Raw genomic sequence first — 21,766 nt, 5'->3', positions numbered from 1 at the left:
GCATCACAATAGACACACACAGGTCTGTGGGACTGGATGGGATACACCTGAGGGTGCTGAAGGAGCTGGCTGGGGTGCTCGCCAAGCCACTTTCCATCATTTACCAGCATTCCTGGCTGACTGGGGAGGTCCTGACAGATTGGAAATTGGCCAATGTGACACCCATCTATAAGAAGGGTCGGAAGGATGATCTGGGAAATTACAGGCCTGTATTACAGGTTGACTTTGGTGCCCAGGAAGCTGATGGAGAAGCTCATCCTGAGTACCATCACACAACACAGGCGGGACAACCAGATGCTCAGGCCCAGTCAGCACAGGTTTATGAAAGGCAGGTCCTGCCTTACAAACCTGATCTCCTTCTACAACAGGGCAACCTGCTTATTGGATGAGGGAAAGGCTGTGGATGTTGTTCACCTTGACTTCAGTAAGGCCTTTGACACCGTTTCCCACAGCATTCTGCTGGAGAAACTGGCTGCTCATGGCTTGGGTGGGCACTCACTTTGCTGGGTAAAAAAGTGGCTGGATGGCTGGGCCCAAAGAGTTGTGGTGAACGGAGTTAAATCCAGTTGGCGGCCGGTCATAAGTGGTGTCCCCCAGGGCTCGGTGTTGGGGCCACTCCTCTTTAACGTCTTTATTGATGATCTAGACAGGGGATTGAGTGCCCCCTCAGTCAGTTTGCAGTTGACACCCAGTTGGGTGGGAGTGTTGATGTGCTCGAGGATAGGGAGGCTCTGCAGAGAGACCTGGACAGGCTGGAGCCATGGGCTGAGCCCAACTGGAGGAGTTTCAATAAGGGCAAATGCCGGGGGCTGCCCTTGGGCCACAACAACCCCCAGCAGTGCTACAGGCTTGGGGAGGAGTGGCTGGAGAGCTGCCAGTCAGAGAGGGACCTGGGGGGGTGACTGACAGCCGGCTGAACAGGAGCCAGCAGTGTGCTCAGGTGGCCAAGAAGGCCAATGGCATCCTGGCTTGCGTCAGCAATAGCGTGGCCAGCAGAGACAGGGAAGGGATCTTACCCCTGTACTCGGCACTGGTGAGGCCACATCTCGATTCCTGGGTTCAGTTTTGGGCCCCTCACTACAAAAAGGACATTGAATGACTCGAGTGTGTCCAAAGAAAGTCAACGGAGCTGGTGCAGTCTGGAGCACAGGTCGTACGAGGATCGGCTGAAGGAATTGGGGGTGTTTAATCTGGAGAAGAGGAGGCTGAAGGGAGACCTCATCGCCCTCTACAGCTGCCTGAAAGGAGGTTGCAGAGAGCTGAGGGTGAGCCTCTTTAAACAAGTAACAAGCAATAGGGCAAAAGGTAATGGCCTCAAATTGTGCCAGGGAAGGTTTAGGCTGGATATTAGGAAGCATTTCTTTACAGAACGGGTTGTTAGGTGTTGGGATGGGCTGCCCAGGGAGGTGGTGGAGTCCCCATCCCTGGAGGTGTTTAAGAGTCGGGTCGACATAGCGCTGAGGGATATGGTATAGTTGGGAACTGTCAGTGTTAGGTTAATGGTTGGACTGGATGATCTTCGAGGTCTTTTCCAACCTAGATGATTCTGTGATTCTGTAATATATATTGGCAAAAAACATTTCTTGTAAAAAATGGAAAGCAATAGAGAGGAGGATATGAAAATCCCATTTCATTAGTTATCTGCATGCAGATGGTGCTAAAATCCAATAACAGAACTAACTCAGTAGCTGTAAGCATTCTAGGAAATGAATCATTAGGAAAGTGGAAGGATAAAAAAACCCATCAGAAACCATTGTGATACTGTAGACAAACCAACAAAATTGATTTAGGATAGACTAATAGCTGAGGAGCTAAAGGAAGCTTATTTATTTATTTATTGAAAGTCTGTGAATAAATCAACAGTGAACATATCAAAACAAAACTAATGTTACAGCTGTGCAGAGTATTGCAATTGGGAAAAGTGTTGCACTGTGCAAAGTGGCAAAATGCTGTGCTTCACAACAGTTAACAAAAGTCTAGGTATTTTACAGTAATGTTTATATGCCTATAAAGGAACTTATCTGGGAGGATCTCCTAGTTCACTGAACATGTATATTCAGTACCCTTTTTTTTTTTTTTTTTTTCCTGGCAAATCATCAACATTTGCTTCTAATGCTAGAAATATTGCTGATGACATCAAGGCTGAATTAAGGCTTTGTTTACTTTTATTTCAGCTACAAGGAAGACATGAAAGCAGATACTGCAGATTTCTGTGGAGCTCATTGGAGTTCATTGTGAATCAGACTGACAGGATGGTTTAATTTTTCAGCCAGATTTGATGGGCTAAGACAAACCACCTTTTTTTCAGTGAAATATTTATTCTTGATTATTTAGGAACTGGTTGCAAAGCAGTGGCCTTGCTGATATCCAAGATATTCTACTGTTGAGTGCTTCCTAGTAAGGCTTCTTATCATGTTACATACATTTCGCAATGAGTTTGCTATCAGAAATATAGCGCTGCTTCTCACTCAGGCTGACTAGTTTTAATAGCCAAGTACCAAAAGATTGTAATATTATTGTTCCAAAATTTTTATTACCATTGTGAGATGATACAATAGGTACAATGCCACTTGAATTGGAAATATTATTTAAACAATCTAACTCTGAAGTGTTTTCAAAAATATTTAAGTGCATTAGATATTCATTCAGGATATCTTTGGAGGATTTTAATGGATTTAATGGATTTTAACCAAGCAAAAAGTGAATTTAAAATGTAGAAATCAATGTCTATGTTGCTTACAATGAAAAGAAAAATGTTAGTAATTCTGTAGCAACAGACACATTTGTAATACAAAATTAATAATATTCTGGGCTACACTAAAAGCTGTACTTATAAACAGTATCAGGGAAATCCTTTAATGTTTACTGCTATGAGTACTCAGTTTCATATATTCTTTGTATAGGAGGCATGTGGAAAGTTACATTTCAAATCTTTTCTTTAATAAGGTGTACTAAAAAACAGTGCTAACTAAAGAAGGTAAAAAGGAACCTGTAGAGATCTCTTATTGAATTGTATAATCACCTAAAGGTATTAAGAAATTTTTGGTGAAGAACTATTAAACCAGCAGTTAATAAAAACATTGATGCTCCTTGAATTTTTTCTTTTAGATATACAGAACACGAACAATATTTGGAATACACTGTCCACAGAGCTGGAAAAATGGATCTTAGGAGTACATTTGATTTAAGGAAAATGGTAGTTACATCATACTGTGATATGACTTTGTTTTAGTGATGTCAATTTCTGTTCATGTGACAGCAACCAATATTTAAGCAAATAGTCATGTATAACTTTCTTTCAAGACAATTCATTGGCAAGTTTGACATTTTATTTTCCATGGAAACTAAAAACTTGAGAACTCCATCTTCTTTGTGTAGAAACAGGCTTTTTTAACCTTAGTTCTTGTAGTCTCTAATGGCAAATATAATATTCAAGTATATTTCCTGTATTTTAGCACTCTGTAATAAAAACTGCCATGAGACACACCTCTTACTATGTGTTTCTATTCTGTATATTACAACAGGCTTCTAATCCATTCAAGGCCTGATTTTAGTGAAAACATTGTAGCAATACTATCTTTATTTATGAGACATAATGTAAAATGATAAAAAAATTAAGAAATACTATTTTTTTTTTTTTCCCTCTTCAGCTTTACTGGGCAAGTTCATAACTGTTAGGGCAATGATGGTGATTTTCAACACAGTCACAGAGGTAATGATTTCTCAGAAAAGTGGCTGAGTCTCCATCTTTGTGGAGACACTCAAAATTTGACAGAATATGATCTGGGCAACCTAATCTGTCTTCAGAGCTTGCTCCACTTTGGACCATCCAAAGGTGCTTTTCAAATGGAATTATTCTAAGATTCTGTGATTTACAGCCAGCAAGACACTGAAATAATGCCTGAAGTTTTCCATCTTAAGTGGCAACTGTGAAAAAAATGATTTTAGAATATCAGTTCTGGAAGATATATCTGAATAAAAATACCTGTGTAGATGAAAGTTTTAGACTGCCTGTAGATAGCAGAATGCAGTGTTGTACAGCTCTTGAGCTTATTATTCATAAACAATCCACTGTGATGAATAGAAGATTTGGGGCAAATGAGGAAGGTCTGGAAAAATGCAGAGCACATATCCTTTTTTATGGTCTTTGCCTTGGATTTTGTAACATTCAGTAGAAGCTTGAACTTGACTAATAGACTAAAAGTGACTCTAACCACATTTTTCCCACTACCGGCTGGAGTCCTGGAGAGGGTTAAATACGGGAAAATACAGGATTTGAAAGGAGAGGCCTTGTATTTAATTGAATCATTTTTGGTTTACTTTGTCATCGTTAGATGGGCAGCATACAGGGAACTTAAAAGCTGTACAACATTCTCTATCCTAGAGCTCAACACTTCCTCAAGAAGCACTCAGAAACCTTTAACCCTGCCCTTTTGAAGTGCCCTGAGAGAGGCCTTTCTTTTTCCTTCTGTGTTCATAGTTGCCTTTTCCCTTTCTAAATATGCACCTATTTCATACTTTCTTCTAGAAAATGCATAACTCTCTTCTTTGACCAAAATTCCATTAATTTATTATACTCCATCTAAACACAGCTTTCCACAAATCCAGGCCAAATCTTGCTGCCTGCAAGATTTCTTATATAATGAAACTGGATTGAGGAAGTTAAAATGGTGTGAGGGCAGACTCATGGTTAGGTACACAGCAAAGATCCTTCTCCACTCACAGGTTGTATGGCCCTCCTTTTGTGCTAGTACAATTTTGTCGGTGGTGTTGAGTGGTCTGAGATAGATCTGTTGCTTCTGGAAGTATTCTTGACTACATATTGCTGCTTCTGTTTTCTTGGAATGTGACCATTTTGTTATTTTTCACAATAACCTTTTCGATGAAAAATCTAGTGCATCTAATTTTTACAATTAGTATTGTGTAGAAAGAGAGGTATTTCATCAACAAGGGTCATGCAGAAGGACATTGTAATTACCTGTACGTTAAAACTGCATGTTTTGTTTTTTACAGTATTTTGATCTGTATTAATTGTTGATATTAGTAGCTCTTAATAGTGGCTACTATTAGTAGTTTCTAAAGACTCTGAGACATAGATACAGAGTAGAAAGTAACAATGTTTTTCAACAACCTAGTATTAGGGTAATAGAAGCCATGGTGGAAAAACAACTATGAGCAAGGAACAGCGGTAAAGGCAGGAAGGCAGGACAAAAGAAATGGAGAGTGAAGGAGGGAGCTAAAATGATGATACTAAACATCAGCCATTTTTAAACAACTGGCAAATTAAGACAGCTGAATGATAGGTTTTTAAAATACCCTCTGGAAACTTGAAAGTAGAATAACGTAAGCAGCTTTATCATGCTATATGCATGTATTTAAATTTCTGGCATTAATGTTTTCCAACAATGAGTCATCGGTCTCAAAAAGCAGCTATAGAGGATATATTGGATAACATTTTATGTTGCTGTACAATTCACCAGCCTGCTAAATTAAAACATCAGCAGAAGATTTTGAATTAATACTGTCAAAAGTCTAATAAATTTTTAATGATAAGAATTAAAGCACTTTAATATGTCAAGATTAATCTTTAAACACCTTTTTATGTCTGTTTTTTTCAGGTTAATGCTTGAATTAAATTAATCACAAGCTAAAGGAAGTTTTGTTTACCACTAATAATTGTTTTATAATGCAGAGTATGTCAGCATTAGTTTTCTGAAATTGTTTGTACATCAGGAAGGTATGATTTTGTTAATGTGCTGGAAGTGGTATTGCTATTTGGGAACTATTTGTGTGATTACTTTGTAGGACATAGCTCTTGATCTACATTTTGTAATTCCTTGCAATATGTTTAGGGCTATTTAATAATTAGAGCAGTTAACTCTGTGAAAGCAGTGTAAATCTATTTCCCTCTTACCTGGGATTATTATGCACATCAGCCAACATGAAACATTTTAATAAAGCTGTATAGCTGAAGTCAGAGATTTGATTTAGTTGCACCTGAACAAATTGCATTTATATGTCCGTACATACATATTAGGTTCTGCATGTGCATTTTTTGTTGAACCAGTAGAGATCCTACATCCTAATCTGCAATTTGTTTGGGAAAAACATGGATGTCCCATATTCCATCTCCATAATCTGTGTTTTTTACAAACTGTTCAATAAGAATCAGTTAAAAACTGATGTACACTGTAAAACCTATGTGTCTGTTATATGTACATCAAGACTTTTCTCACAGTAGTGACACTGAAAATATATCGGAGAACTCAGACTACTTTACAAAAGAAGTGACTTTTATATCTGAGTAAATACAAAAGGTACATAAGGGTGAAGTAACCAGGAGGTATGACCCACCATCGGTAATGGAACAGATTCATGTCTCCAAGCCTCAGTGCAGTGCTCAGTTTTACAGGTCACATAATTTCTAACACAGATCTGACATGAATGGAAAGGTTTATACAAAAGGCATATTCCACCTGGAAAGATGACTTCCAAATAAGATATTTTCTGAAACTGCTGATTTTTTTCTTGAAGTGTTTATAGTATGCTTGCCTTTGTGATCTTTCATGCAAATGTAGTTTACTGGAGTTTCCTATTTGCGTTTAACAACTTCTTCTGCTTTAATTTAAAAAATTGTATCCTCTTGATCACTTAAATACCTGAATGTCAGAAAAGCAATGTATCTTCTGACTGAAAGATTGCCCTGTCTTTAGGAGTTCTTCTCTTTGTTGGTCTCCATTGCTTGTTGCTTATTCTCTCATCCAAGAGAGGCAATTTTCTTTCAACACACTCCCTGGTTTTCCTTTCTTGTATCCTTTCTCAGCTGTCCTAAGATAAGAGGTTCTTCAGACAACTTCTGTCAGGAACTTGGGAGTTATTAGAACCATCCTTTTCCATTCCCTCAAGTGTATGACCCTTTCAGGACAACACCAGAGAGCAGAAAGGGAATGGAGAGGGAAGGAGAGTGTGCATTTATCTTTAAGAAATTAGAGGTGGGTTGAAGTGACATTTCCTGCCTTGGATACACCAGCCTAATATTCTAGATATTTCATTCTGACTGACAATTTAAAGGCTACTCTAGATGCTTTTTTATTCTCATTATTTGAAGTAATTTATATTTTTCACAATTTATAGTTTCACTGATTGAGGAATATAGTCCCTCTGGATGAGGAGAGGCTGAGGAACAGTTATAGTGTGGAGTATATAAATGAGGAAAACTGGAAGTTTGAGCCTTAGATTCAGTGTCCTGTTGATAAAACCCATCTGCCATCCTGAGGGTGTAGCATGGCATTTCACAGACTGTCCTTATCGGTGTCCACAGTACTAATTGAGTACCAGTGAACTTCTTTCTATTAGGTCTTTAAATGTGAACTTGGTACTGCATTGCCTCATGCAGTTTCTGAACAAAAGGGAAGATACTTCCTCCTGGGAAAAGAAATAAATAAATAAAGGTGAGAAGGTAGAAATATAAGTGCCTCTTGTTTGAGATCAGAGAGGTATCATATCCTTAATAATCCCTTTCTATCTGCTGGGTGCTAAAACCTATCAGAGAATTCTTTATTTTTTTACCAGGTATTTTGTCTTCAGTTGACCATAAAAAAAGAACAGATAATCTTGTTTGCTGCTGCATAATATATCATTTTTTAAAATGACCAATTGTTTAAAAATAATATTCTGTGATAGATGCTGTCTGCATTTTCACAAAGCTGTAGTATCCGCCTAGAAGAATATGCACTTTAAGAAAATAGATTCTAAATAAACTCATATTAGGCATTGTTTTGAAGTAAAAAAAAATACTGTTTTGTATTTTCTGCCTGTAAAAAAAAAACAAACAACCCCAAACCTGTTAATTTGATATTAAAAACAGATTCTTGTCCCAAATATATAGCCTTTCCACATATAAAATCCTGATGGTTTCTGCAAGTCCCATGGACAGCCAGAGGGAAATTCTCTTGTCACGGGCAACCATAAAATACAAATCTGAGGCTGCTTAATCCAAGGTCTGGGAATATCCTGGGAGTTTGTTTTAGAGGAGATTTGGGGAAACACTGCTATTTGTAAAGTAGCTTGGAGACATTCAAGTGACTCAGCTGTGGGACTACTGAGTGCTACAGTACACTTCTTGTAAGCATATTAACCAGACTTAATCTAAGACTTCTTAAAAAGTTATTATTATTAGCTAGATAACAGAATAGTACACTGACAACTCTGTAACATGTTAAAATGGGATTTTTATAAAGATTGCCCCATTACTGTCCATATTGTTGGTTTTTGCTCATTTTGGGGGGTACTTGTTCAATTTAAGTATTAATATGATTCTCTGTTGGGTCAAGCCATGTACTCATCTTTTGTCAGGACTCCTGTTTAGCAATGAGCATCCCACGGGTTGTCCTGCCAAACAAAAAAAAATGTTAAGAATAAAAAAAAGACAGCTTGGCAGCCAGTCTGATTTGTGCAGTGTCTCAAAACCCATAACTCCATTCTTCTTTTCCCTGAATTATAGCAACTGTGGAGATTAGGGAAGTATAAAGAAAAAGTGTGCCTACTTGTTCTTATGCTCTCTGGGTATTTAGGATGTTAACACAACATCTAACTGATTTTAGTAAGTCCATGCTAGCTTTTTTGAGAATATTAGAGTAGTCTGGATAAGCATTAATTTCCTGTACTTCATAGTTATTTCACCTGGTTTAAAATAGGAACTGCTGGCTGGTTGATAGAAGGATTAGAATGCTGTCAGGTTTTTTTGACAGTCTATCACAATCTTCTGAAATGTTATTACATTACAGAATTTCATACAACATTACCTATTAGAAATATATTTGAGGCTTCTGCTAAAAAAAAAAAATTACATTGAGTGCCCACTAATACACAGTTTTATTAAATAAAGGCACCACCTTTTCCTGTCATTGCTTCCTGTCATGCTTGAATGCAAAGTACAAGGCTAACAAAAGATAAAAAACTGTAGCTCCATTTTTAATGACTGTACAATCCAGGACTATAGTCACCAGCCACTGTACACGAAGAGTAAAATGAATCTGTCTGAAAGGATCATAGTTTTCAATGCTTTCTTAAGTCTGTTGGTCTCCAGACGAGCTCCATCAGCCTTTGGGACTTTGGAACATGTGAATTTCATACTTTGCTCTGATAGCAGTGGGCCTTGGAAAGATGCCGACCTCTGATGACAATGAATGCTTGGCATAGAACAAGCAAGACTTTTCTTCCCAGAGCTTCATCTCGATTTCTGTCATATCCAGGGTGCCAACCCTTTTTGCCATGGCTGACCACAAAAATGGGCATTCTCCAAAGACTTTCTCTAAAGCTGGCCATCACCAGCAGAAGGCTTTTTCACTGACTTCAGTGGGCTATGTCATACTACACAAATCTTCATTAAATAATTAACTAGGGTAATAAGCACTGTGACTATGTCTGCTTGAGCTTAGAAAAACTAGTATGTAGCCAAAGGGTGAAATCCTGTTATGTATTACATATGTATTATCACAGCTACTTGGTGATAACTCACCCTAGTGTGAGTTCTGCAGCCATTTCACATGTCATTGATGTGGAAGGACTTTGACCTCTGATGTTTTTCCAGGGAATTATGAGAATTTGTATTTTTTTAATGTTTGGAATGTGGGAAGATACTGAAAGAGAGCCACCTTTCATAACTTATATTTTCACTGACAAGCTGACATGTTACCAACATAAGTCAAAGTGTCTCCTGAAATCTAACCTGGAGAAAATCTAGGCTGTGATCTTGGTTAGAAAAGCACCTGCGCCTGTGTAAGAGGAAATGAATAAGCAAATAAACTAGCAACTAAAATCAAGTGAGTCAGGAGCCACTGTGCAATTAAAAACATATCTTAAGAAGCCCAGACTTGCCACTTCATGACTGTAAAGAGAAACCTGAAGCTGCTGCTTTTTAAAAATGATACTGCTGTTATGGAGAGATATGTTTTGGAGTACAGGAGAGGCTGGCAGAGTGAATGTATCAAATGGGATGATTTATCAATGCTGTGACTTGGAATAAGCCTAGAAGGGTAATGCAGCAGAATTTGACTCTTAAGTACCGAGGTCATAAAATTGAAACATTAATAATAATAATAAAAAAAAAAGGCGAGGGAAAGACTTCACAATATAAGTTTCTAAAATCTGAAATAATTTTGGGAATTGTTCTGCCTTACCTGCATGTTATGGTTTCCTTTCTAACAGCACAAGCCTCTAAGCGATGTAGATATTAATAGAAATACAGTTGCATAGGAATAATAACTGCTATCCTTACTTGTGTGATGACACTGATTCCGGTCGGTCCAAATAATTACTGCTCCACTTTATCAAAGTCTGCTCCTTCCATTTCCAGACTTGTTTGAGTGGTTTTTGTCTTCCTCAGTTTAATTCTTTAGGCAGTGTTGGGGCAGCCTTGTTCATTTTAGCTTTATCATGCTCATCCAGTTGATCTAAACAATGCAGTAGTCCCATTTGTTACTCAGCCCTGGTTAATTATATACAATCTCTTTGCATCCTGATGGAAGCTATAGTATATAAAGGGATAGGGTTTAGTGCTGATGTTTTATTTTTCATTTGAATGCCATATAGTTTTGGTTTGCTGCCAAATGTGTAGTGTGTTAGCTAAATTCATTTTACTTCAACCTTTTAAGTAACCCATCTGGGTAAGATCATGTTTCTTCCAGCCAAACTCCAATATGTTTTCACTTTCATGTTTCTATTGAACATTTTATGCAACTCCAACTAAAAATTACTCATATTTGTTGTTTATGTTAGAATGCTTTTAATTATGTGAGGATGTAATGAAAAGGGAACAAATTGGGATTTGGTGGATTTCATGATAATCTGGCTTTATGGGAACAGATTTCATATTATCCATGCGTTTAGATTGCGCTTCCCAATGATTTCATTCACTCCTCCTTGTTCCTATTTTCAACATTTTTTTTCTCCCTTTGTTAATTGTACCGTAGTCAAGACTACTGTTTGTAATACTCAGTTGTCTCATATATTTATACAACCAAAGCATCCATGTTGTATTTATATCTTTACTATGAACCTGTAAATTAGAGGAATACTCTGTTTAAAAGAAAGGAAAAAAAATCCAGAAAGATGTCTAGATAGTTAACTGCTGTCTTAATCACTTGGCAGTTGATACCTCTGAGATTGTCAAAATGTTGCTTGAGGTGCAATATTTGGTAGTGGGAGAGAGGGCTACAGCAGTGGGCCCCTGTGAGAAGCTTCTTGAAGCTCCCCCAGCTCCAAGCTGGACCCACCTTTGCACCAAGGCTGGGCCAATTCCCTGTGCCTCTGCAATAACGTATTTAAGAAGAGGAACCTGGAAAGGGGAGTTGGAGTTGTGAGGAAAAGTTGCAAGGAGTTGCTGTGTGAACACTGAGGACAGTGGAAGAAAGGAGAAGGGGGGAGGGGCGCCAGTGCAGAGCTCCTCTGCAGTCCGAGGTGAGATGCAGGGCTGCCACACCACCACCCATGGGCGTCTACGGTGGAGCAGATGCTGACATGTGGCCTTTGGGGGGCCTCACACTGGAACAGGAGACTGTGCCCAAAGGAGGTAGGGACCCTGAGGGAAGAAGGCCCTTCTGTGGTAGGTTGGCACTGGAAGGACTGCAACATGCAAGAGTGACCCACATGCCCATGGGAGTGACTCATGTTGGAGACAGTTTGTGGAGAACTGTCTCTTGTGAGAGACTAGAACAAGGGAAGAATGCCAGGAGTTCCCCCTGCCTCAAGTGGAACAAGTGGCAGGACTGACCTCACCCCCCCATTCCCTGCCCCACTGAGGAGGAAGAGGTAGATCATAATGGATGAGTCTTCCCTCCCTGTCCTTATCTCAGTTCCTGAGCATTTTGTTTTATTTTCTTCTTCCCAGCGCTGGGGAAGAAATAGGGAAGTGAGCAGCTGTGTCTGCTTGGTGGCCCTCTGAGCTCAAACCACCAAGACTTTTGCTTTATTTTCTCCTTCTCAGTACTGGGGGTGGAGGGGTAGGGGGGAGTGAGCAGCTGCGTGGTGCTTAGTTGTCCTCTAAGCTCAAACCATGACAAAGTACCAGCAGGATTTAAGTTAGACAGTGGTTGATTGGTTGGCCTGATGTGATATGGACTGCACCAGTCAGTATGGTAATCTTCTCATCAGGGATGATGTTCTACCTTAAACTTTTATTCTCTACCTGATTTGGAAAAGGGATCTGAGTCCATGTCTCCCACTTTCTAACTGTGTTAACTAGACAGAGGGCTTTTGATCATTCTGGGAGAGTGGTTTCTTCCACTGGAGATGTTTTACTTTGTATAAAATATCCATATATGTGTCAGAAGATGGACTGAGACCTATGTTTTGTACTACTGGACTGCAGAGGCATTCACAGTCTTTGGCCAATCAGACCCACACAGGCTGAGGGCTTAGGTTTGGCAGTGTGTCCATCTCTTGGACCCCATGTATAGTGGAACTCATTGCCAGCTCTCCTTTGTGTAACATGGGGAAAGATAGGCATGTTGTCACACGTCAGAAATGGTATGGGTATAAGCTTAAATGTCTGCAAAAGAGGTTCATAGAGAATAAAATGAGTGGGGATCTGTCAAGCTAACTAGATAAAAAATGTTGAAGGGAGGCATGCAACTGAAGTCTTCTTACCAACACAGGTGAAACATCCAACATTGGCTGGGAAAACATTACCAGTCTCCACTTAATCTGCAGTAGTGTGTCCACTCTAGAGCTCTAGGCCATTCCTCCTTTCCTGAAAAGAGCCATGAGAGTAGCTGATAGCCTGGGATGCTGGAAACTTGTGTGAGAGAGAGAGCACCTCTTGTCAAGTGCATGCTCTGATTTAGAGCAGACATGAACTCAAGCTACTGTGTGTCAGGGTCTGTTGACCACAAAGGTGAATTTTCTAAGATAGGTCATTCTTCCTCAGTCTTTGGAAGGAATTATTCTGCTTTGGACAAATAATTAGATATTGAGCAGAGACTTCAGTTTATGTCTGCTACATCCCATGAGTACTGCTAGGCTGTGAAATCAGTCTCTTGCTTGTTTTCTTGCTTTCTCTCTCAGTGTCTTTCTGGCCCAGAAAATTTGTAATTATTTATAGTTTAAGGAACTCGTTGGGTCTTGGTTGAGAGCCAGTTCTTTAAGCTGCTTGGCAGCATCAGGATATTTATGCCTTAAGGTGGAAATAGAAGCAGCTAGGGAATTTCAGGTACTGACAATGTTAGACAGGAATTTGGGACTAAAGGGGATTCAGACAAATAAAAGTGCAAAATTTAGTCATTATGATCTGGACCACAGAGAGATTCAGATTAACTTTTATTGATTTAAGTGGAAACTTGGAACTTAAATAACTTTGTGAAGCTTGTCCGATATAGTTAAAGAGATAATTGGGCACCAAAATCAGTCTTTAGCCCTACCCTTGAGTGACTTTCTCAAACTCATGGAGGAAGCCTGCAATGAAGTTAAAAATGCACCTCAAATGTCAGTTGTATCCAAGGCTCTTCCTTCATACCGACCTTTGGAAATGTGTTTAATTTTGTTACCTGAAGTAATAAGATTTGCAAATTAAAAGTCTCTTGGTAGAAAGAGAGAAGAAAAAGTAGTAAATATAATGTTTGTGTATGTGATCTGCACTCTTTTTCTTCTTCAATTTGAGTGAGAGTTAAACACAAAACCTGTCATATGCATGTGAAAATTATCTTAGTAATGTGTGAATGTATCACTCAGCACAGAGAGAACTTTATAATTTTCTGTTTGCTAGCTGGAAACCGTGCTCTTACAGTTTGCACCAGTGTGTTTTACATACAGGACAAATCTGAGTAATTACCCAACTGTGGAGATATATCACATTATTTAACTTGCAGATATGCCTACATTTCACTCTGTGCACATTTTGTGGGTAACATGCACCTAAAAAAGACATTAGCTTAGCTAAAAACTAAAAATGTTTTCCCAAATAATATTTTTGCTAAAGAAAAGGATGTTGACAATTAAGCTAAACACTTTTTTTTTTTTCCAGGTTAATGTTTTCCAGGTTAATTTTTTTAATGGTCAGAAAGTCTTATTCATCTCTAAAGATACACCTACTTTTAAATGAAGTTTTTTATTACAGCAAATTCTCCTTCAAGTTTGTATTTTCCTGCTATTTCAGACTATCTATATTCAATTTCAGAATAATAAATACTAGTTTTCTGAAATAAAAATTCAATTTCAAGGATGGACCTATATACAAGACCAGGTATTCAGTTAGTCTAAATTACATAGTGGTATTTATTTCAAGAGTATGGTATTGTGCTATAGGATTTCCCAACTTCATTAGTTCTGTGTAGGCCTTTGGAGGGTCTCTGATAGTCTTTACATGGAGCTGTCTATTTAATATAAGATATAATGCTGGTTAATAGGTATAAGCTCTTCAAAGGGAAATCATTTGAGGGTCTGTTAGCCTACTGGCTTTCAATTCTTGTATCATTATTCAGAATATTTTCTTGTTTCAGTCAACACCATGAGAAATCAAGTGCAGCAGCTGCACTTTTACACCAAAATGAATCCAGAGGACAACTGTTAACAGTAACACAGCTATTAGTAGGTCTTACTGTTAAACTTACCCTACATATGCTTCCTTAAAGATGGAGATTTGAAAGAGAAGTTTACTTATGGATCATATTAAGAAATTGTCTTGCTGACAGATTGAGGATAGAGTGAGGCTATTGGAAGTGAAACACTGATATCAAGGAGGGAAATTAATTTGTTTCTTCTCAGAGTTGGCTTCAATTTACAAATTGGAAGTACATTTATGTAGATATATGTGGCTTTGAAACTGTTGTAATTTAACAGTGGATAATGAATGGAGATGCTGAGTAGTTGGATAGACAAAACTGTCACATAAAGCACCAAAACCATATATAAAGAAGAACAGGCAAAAAAGTATTTTGAAATATCTGTATTCCTATGGGTTTTGATGCTCTTACGGCTACAAGTTGCATGACCTCCTCTGACCCCCACTCCCTGCCAGCCAGCCAGTGTCTTGAGCTGTCAACAAGCACACTAAAGAGCTTGTCAGATAAGGCAGCATGTTGAGTTGGAACAGTGTTTGATGGATTAAGACCCTGGCTGTTTCACCTGTGCAATTCCTGACTTGTATTATGAATGACAATTTCAAAGCCTTTGGGCAACATTGCCAAGCATGCCCTTGGAGACCATATTACAATGTCAGAACAATGTCAATTTCAGTTAAATAATTTTTTATAGCAAATAATTAAAATAATATCGAGCATTTGACAGCATTTCCACAAAAACTCAGAAATCCTCAGTTAAGTCTCTTACAGCACTGCAACTTGAACTCCTTTTTTATGTCTTGTTGACATAATTAAAGAGCAGTATTTTATTTTCACTTGTTTGTTTGTTTGTTTGTTTTTCATGCTATAGCGGCCCTTTAGTTACAGCCTTGCAGTGTTCTCCTGGGTACTATTTACTCTACATTTAAAATAATGTTTGTAAGAAATTGTTTCATGCTATGCATTAGATAGATTTATATTTTAAAAGCTCTGTCCCCCCAAGAATACTTTTGATGGTTTTGGATTACTTCAAACAGATTGGCTTTTATTTTAGCTGCCTAAACCCTGGATTTACAGTTTTATTAACTGAAAATTCAAATAAAATTTTTTAAAAGTCCAACCCAATCTATGGGCCTGTTTTCTTGTGAAGAGAGCCTTAACACATTAATAGATAATATACTCAGCTGCAAGCAAAGAAACATCTGGAACCTTGCTGATGGTCCACTCTGAAGACTTTGCAATGATCACACTCCTTTATTCTCTTCTTTTAAACATACCTAGAATGATCCATGCATGTTTTGTCCTTCCTCTCTGTGAAGAAAGAGGTGTAGATTATTTTGGTGAGAGAAGGAATGAGCAAAACACAGATCATTCTCAAATTTGAGAAATATTCAGAAAATTTATTTCCAGAAAGATAAGCCTGCCTCAGAGTTCTCCAGGAAAGGGAGAGCTCTCAGGTGTGCCCTATGCTGCATGCTCTACCTCATGTTGCAGACGCTGGAACCCTGTGTACCCCTTCAGAGATGCAAGGAGCTCAGAAGGGGTGTTTGAAAGAAAGCAGAGAAGTTTTGAACACTACCTAGCAGGCAGCAGTCCAAAGGTACTCATTCAAAATTGAATTGTATCTGTGGAAATTTCCAGTTTGACAAATTGGTAAATGCTGATGAGGAACTTTTTCATCCGACTTTTCTGACCATCTCCATTTCTCAACCCGTGATTGATTTAGACTTCAGCCATTGTAAATTCTCTGCCAAGCAACCTACTTCAGCTGAGCCATCTCTTCTAATGAGGAACAAGTCAGCAGGACTTTGGACCATCAGAAAGGGTATCCTAGCAGCAGAAGAGCTGGCATAATGAAATGGATAAAGGCACTGATACTAACTCTAAGCTCTGAACTCCTAATCTTTGATAAGTCAATGATGTTGACATTTTCCAGTGTGGATACTTAATGTTGGAGAGCTGAAGACAGATTTGGTAAACACCTGTACTTCACATTACTTATCTTCATTTAATCCTTCTGCCTCAACTTCCAAAGTACAGAAAAATGAAGGTAATAAAATTATTATCTTCAGAGAGAGGTTATTATAATTAATGGTTGTAAAATCCTAAATATAATTAAAGCACACGGTAAACCTTCCAGCTAAGGAGAGATAGGCATCTATAAATCTGTGATTTGGTATAGCTATTGCTTTTTCTTTTGAATTTTTTTTTTTTTTTGTATTGATATCATGAGAGTTCAAGTAAAGAAAGGGAATCAGAAGAAACCAATGCTTGAGAACCATGTGAAACATGATCTTAGTAGTTGTTGCTTTTACAGCTATTGTAGGATGTGTTTTTCTTCCTCTCTTTATTCTTAACTTTCTTGACTCTTTTTGTCAGTTTACTTTTGGCTTCTAACTTCTGAGAAACTGGCATGAGCCAAGTCAGATAAAGCTTCTCTTTTAACATTTCTGACCAAGTCAAGTTAGAAATGATGCTATAATAGCATTTTCTGAATTTCAGAGCACTTCATGTGATGATGGAATCTACATGTCGTATTCTTTGCCCAAGACCTTTTCCCCTAAAAGAAGCATCAGAAATAGAAACTATATGCTTACCCTTTCCTGTTCCTCTTTCTTTGTTTAACCTTCAAAGGCAGTGATTCAGGATAACTTAAGAGCTCACAAATATAAATTAGTCAGCCACTCTTCCTCCCAACAGAGGGTTCTTCTTTAAAAACTAGCCTGTTTTTCAGAAGCACTAGGCCTCCATTGATTTAATCACTTTTGGAAATAAGGCCTTAGTATTATGTGTTTACATGTCAATTAAAGAAAAAGATTTTATAATTCTAGTGGAAAGTCCTTAATTTTTCTCAAAAAAATCGACTCTGAATTTGCACATGAACACATGTTGCATCAAATATTTTTTAGCTGAATACATTCCTTTGGCTTTACCATAAGCACTGATGATCCAGAACTTTGAATTTCCAGTGGGTTAAGAGTGATGACTTGTGCTGTTCTTGACAGAATGTGAGTTATAAAAAGCCTTTAATTGTGGTGCCTGCTGGATGAATTCTGATTAGAGAGTTCATCTGAAACTGTACTTTGTGCCTATGAATTGTTTTCATTAAGTTATTAGCAGGACAAAGTAGTATGTTTTAATACAGACTTGATTTGATGAGCATGTATTCTTTCAAAGCAATAACTACAATATTGGTTGTAAAAAAGGAGGATTCACTTTTTCTTTTCATAGACCCTGATTCTGAAACCCTGAGTTCAAATTTGTAATTCAGAGAATCTTTATTTTAACACTATTTAAAGTAGCAAAGAAGAAACAGACACTAGGATCAGGCTGCTAACACTAACATATGGTGGTAGCAGTAGTTCAAGATTTATTACGTTTCAGCTGCTTTTGTCTTTAAGGACCAGTTTTCTTGTATGTAGGGTATGAATAGAAATTTATAAAATACACAAAGTTTTGAGAGAAAATAGGAGGCAGAAATAAAAATCTGCCAGTTCCTCTTTTGTGTAATTTCCTCTTTTTTTTTTTTTTTTTTCCCTGTCTTCCTTTGTTCTGTTTTCACATCCTTCCTTTCCCCTCAGTCTTCTCATCTCTTGTAACTTTTCAGCTTCCTTTGTTCTTTCCATACCCTCTTTCAAGATGTTCTACCTACTCCCTTCACTCTCTGCTGTGAGGTGACTCTTGCCTGAGGAGAAGCAACCTGGTGAAGTGAGTGCTTGTCATCAGGATGAACCCTTGCTTTGAGGGAGAGCAACTGGTTGTGTTAAAACTCACTGCTGCCACCAATGCCTGGAGCTGTGCTGGTTTAAGGCAGTTTTGGCAAAAAAAAAAAAAGAAATAAAGGTGCATGATTAATTTACATCCATTCCCATTCCTGAAGCTATCAGGGATGAATTTGCCCCATGACTTTTTATATACATTTAAGTGCTTATCTTAATTGTGACAGCCTGAAATTAAGCTCTTGCAGCTGAGGATCTGTAGATAGCAATAAAACCTCTTCTTCTTCCCATCCATCCCCCCTCCACTCCCCAAGTCTTGATTCTTCATGCCAAGGATTTGAAATGATTTGAAGTGTGTAATGCACACCAAGGGGAACCTACAAACTGCTCTAAGAGCATTTATCAATATGTTGCAGTCAACTTGTTTGTTCTCAGCTTTGTCTTCTCATTTCTGATGGGATGGATCCAGAAGTATATAGAAATAAAGTGAAACTGCAGGCAAGCCTGAAGATCCCATGTCTTTTAGTTTACTATATGCAAATTGTAAAGTCATTCCCATGTGCCAAATAATATGTCAGATGCAAACAATTAATAACAATAGGGTGAGGCTGCAAGATGACCACACTTCCAACCATCTGGGGGGGGGTGTGTGTGTGCAGGTTAAGATTTGCCAAGTGACTTTGTTGCCTATAGGAGGATTCCTTCAGATTATATCAGTATAATTGAAATTAGCCTTTGTTCTCTGCTGTTGGGATACTTGATTTTCAGTCATATTTTTGTAAAAACAGTGTTTCTCATGGAATTGTAATTAAGATTTTGTGTTGTCATTATAGTACAAGCCAAATCTCACAGTAACAGGCCAAATTTCACAGTTAGTCCCTGAAGCACTGTTTTACCCCCTGAAGAGTATCTCTCCTGTCACTTTTCTGTCTCATCTCAGTCTGTGCCAGGTAACCATTTGGAGAGAATAATCTTTTTTTTCTGGAGAGTCTCCCACAGGCAACATGCAGTCACTAGTCTTCTGAACTGTACCTGTGGTTTCTGTATGATATTTGAGACAGATCCGTACTTCATCCTTGTTGAAAACCAAGAACAGTGCAGACTCAGCACCTCTTGTCCACTGACTTAAAATTAGTTTGTAAGATGTTTGGAGTAGAAATCAAGTCACCTTGTGTATGGATGTTGCATATCGAATTACAGAAGTCTATCACACAAATAAACATCTCTTAGGACATGGAGGTGAAGTATGCTTTTGAACTTTCAGAGTGATACATAGTAAGAGTCAGCCTTTATTTATTTGCTTAAAAAGAGACAATCCTGGAGAGAAGATTCTTTCAGGTAAGAAAGGCTTTGCAAATTCCTGTATTCTAATAAGCAATTGTCTACTGTTTGGCTGGAGAAGGAAATTCAAGTTTCCTTAAAGATGAGAGTGGAGGAATACCTCCCCGTGCTCCAGAAGTTTTCTGAAAGTACTGTGTCACACCATCTCTGTTTTGCCTGCAGCTACACCCCTTTGAAAATACATTGCTCCCCATGCAGCTGTTCATGGACGTGTCTTGCGTTTTCCTGGTGGCTGGTAGAGCATCTGCTGTGATGAATGAAGGCTGCTGATCCTCCCAATAGAGGGCAGCGATTATACTGTTGGCCTCAATATAGTTAAAAGTAAAATCTGCCTATGCCACATATTTGTCAAAAGGTAGCTTTTAGTAACATAGAAACTATTAAATACTTATATTAAATGATGATTAAATATGGAAATCATAATATAGCAGCAGGATCACTCATACAACAGGCAGCTATATTTTTAGGAATGGGGAATTCTGGGGTGAGTCAAATTGCAGCTAGTTATATTCAAATATTTCTTTCTAGCCAGCAACTGGCTTTAAGGCAGATAATTCCTTGTGTTGACTGTCTTGAATGCAGACAGTAATTGGCAACTGCTGTAAGAAATTTCCTGCAAGTGTGTGCTATCCCTCTTAGTGAATATCATTCCATTTTGAGCCTAATTGAAAACTGAAGATAGAAAACTCAGCAATTATTTTTCCTGGCAGTACAATATTTAATATTCTGATTTCATGGCTGTCTGACTACAATGATTAGGAAGAACATTTTCTTATAGTATTTACAGTACCACAACAATGTATCAGGAGCAACGTGTATCAAAGGGAAGGAACTATTATGTTAAAATATGTGCCACTTAAAAACATACCCAATTAAAAAGTAGGGTGCTGTCGAGTGTTACATGTGGTCTAGTCAGTAATTGCTTTGTAAGCTTTTTCTTGTCCTTGGCTTTGAAAAAGCTATTCAGGATGAAGAAACAGCCTTGAACTAGAAAGGCTTCAATAGGAATGATCTGCAACGACAAAGAAACACCTCTGTGACAAAGACATTTTATATTTAGAACTGTACTGCCATGTCAAGTCCAGGGCAGTGTGGTTATTTCTGCTGGTGGAGAAACAGGAAATATGTGTGGTAGTTGCTGACAGTTGTGCAGTCCTTTAACTAAAAGAAACTATACTCAATGGGATAAATCTCATCCCATAACCTCTGTGTTAAGTAGGGTAGAAACCCCCAGTATTTACAACAGGATGCTGGTTAGGAGTAAACAAGAACAGAAACTTGTTCAAAATGTCCCATAGTTTTGCATAGAGTTTGAAGAAGTACTATAAATTTAAAATGTTTGTTTTTTTCTTTTTACATCAGATAGTATTACTGAAGTCTTCACTAACATCTATGTGACCAGTTTTGGACCTGTTTCAGATACTGATATGGTGAGTTTCTGAATCTTTTGGATATATGGTAAATGGTGTAAGATATATACTATTAACCTCCTTTAAACTTCAATTCTGCTTTTAATTATTGTGGACAAACTGGGAATAATTTCACTGAAGTCAGGAAGTGCCAAATCTCAGTAGTTCTAAAGATAGAAATTCGTTTATAGACCTTACATCATAAGTACACTTCCATTGTCTGTTTAGTTTGGACCAGCAAATCTTCTGTTTGTTCCCACTGGCTGTACTTTGGTTCATATGCTGGAGCAGTCTTGAGATTGGTGAACTGGATTCCTCTTGAATGAAACTAGAATGAAAGGTACACAGTATTAGTCTGAGGGACATGACTGGGGTCAGTCTAAACTGAACTTGAAAGATGTAGCTTGGAAGTTGGGTCATTAACATGATTGATTGTTCTATAGATCTGTCCTTCATAATTTGCACTATTTAGTAACCATTTAAATGAAGTCAGTGACATGAAAAAGAAAGAAACTGTCAGAATATTTATCTGGATTCCAGTTTTTCATGAAACATCAATGGAAAACACTCTGAGACCAGTAGTCCTTCGTAGGCTCACTGCAAATCATATATAGATCAGGGAAAACGTGTTGCACCTGGGAGAAAGATCTTCATGGATATAACATCTCTAAAAGGAAAGAAGGGAAGGATAATCTGAAAGTTACTTTATCTGCCCTTGCCATTACTGAAAGAAATTTTTTCC

The 21,766-nt window shown here is 38.0% G+C and overlaps 1 protein-coding gene across 3 annotated transcripts in view; it reads left to right on the top strand.

The window, feature by feature from the left end:
* The window catches only part of GABRA2 (gamma-aminobutyric acid type A receptor alpha2 subunit), a 61,950-nt gene that overhangs the window by 6,297 nt on the left and 33,887 nt on the right, over window positions 1–21,766 (top strand). For all 3 annotated transcript variants that reach the window (XM_026846733.1, XM_026846735.1, XM_026846736.1), the window contains one exon: window positions 20,978–21,045. In XM_026846733.1, the coding sequence (XP_026702534.1) occupies window positions 20,978–21,045 (68 nt within the window). The remainder of the gene's footprint in view (window positions 1–20,977; window positions 21,046–21,766) is intronic.

The sequence above is a fragment of the Athene cunicularia genome (assembly GCF_003259725.1).
Source record: "Athene cunicularia isolate RWA chromosome 4 unlocalized genomic scaffold, athCun1 chr4_part1, whole genome shotgun sequence".
Lineage (NCBI taxonomy): Eukaryota > Metazoa > Chordata > Aves > Strigiformes > Strigidae > Athene > Athene cunicularia.
Note: the sequence above shows the minus strand (reverse complement) of the source record. Positions and strands in the feature narration are given on the sequence as shown.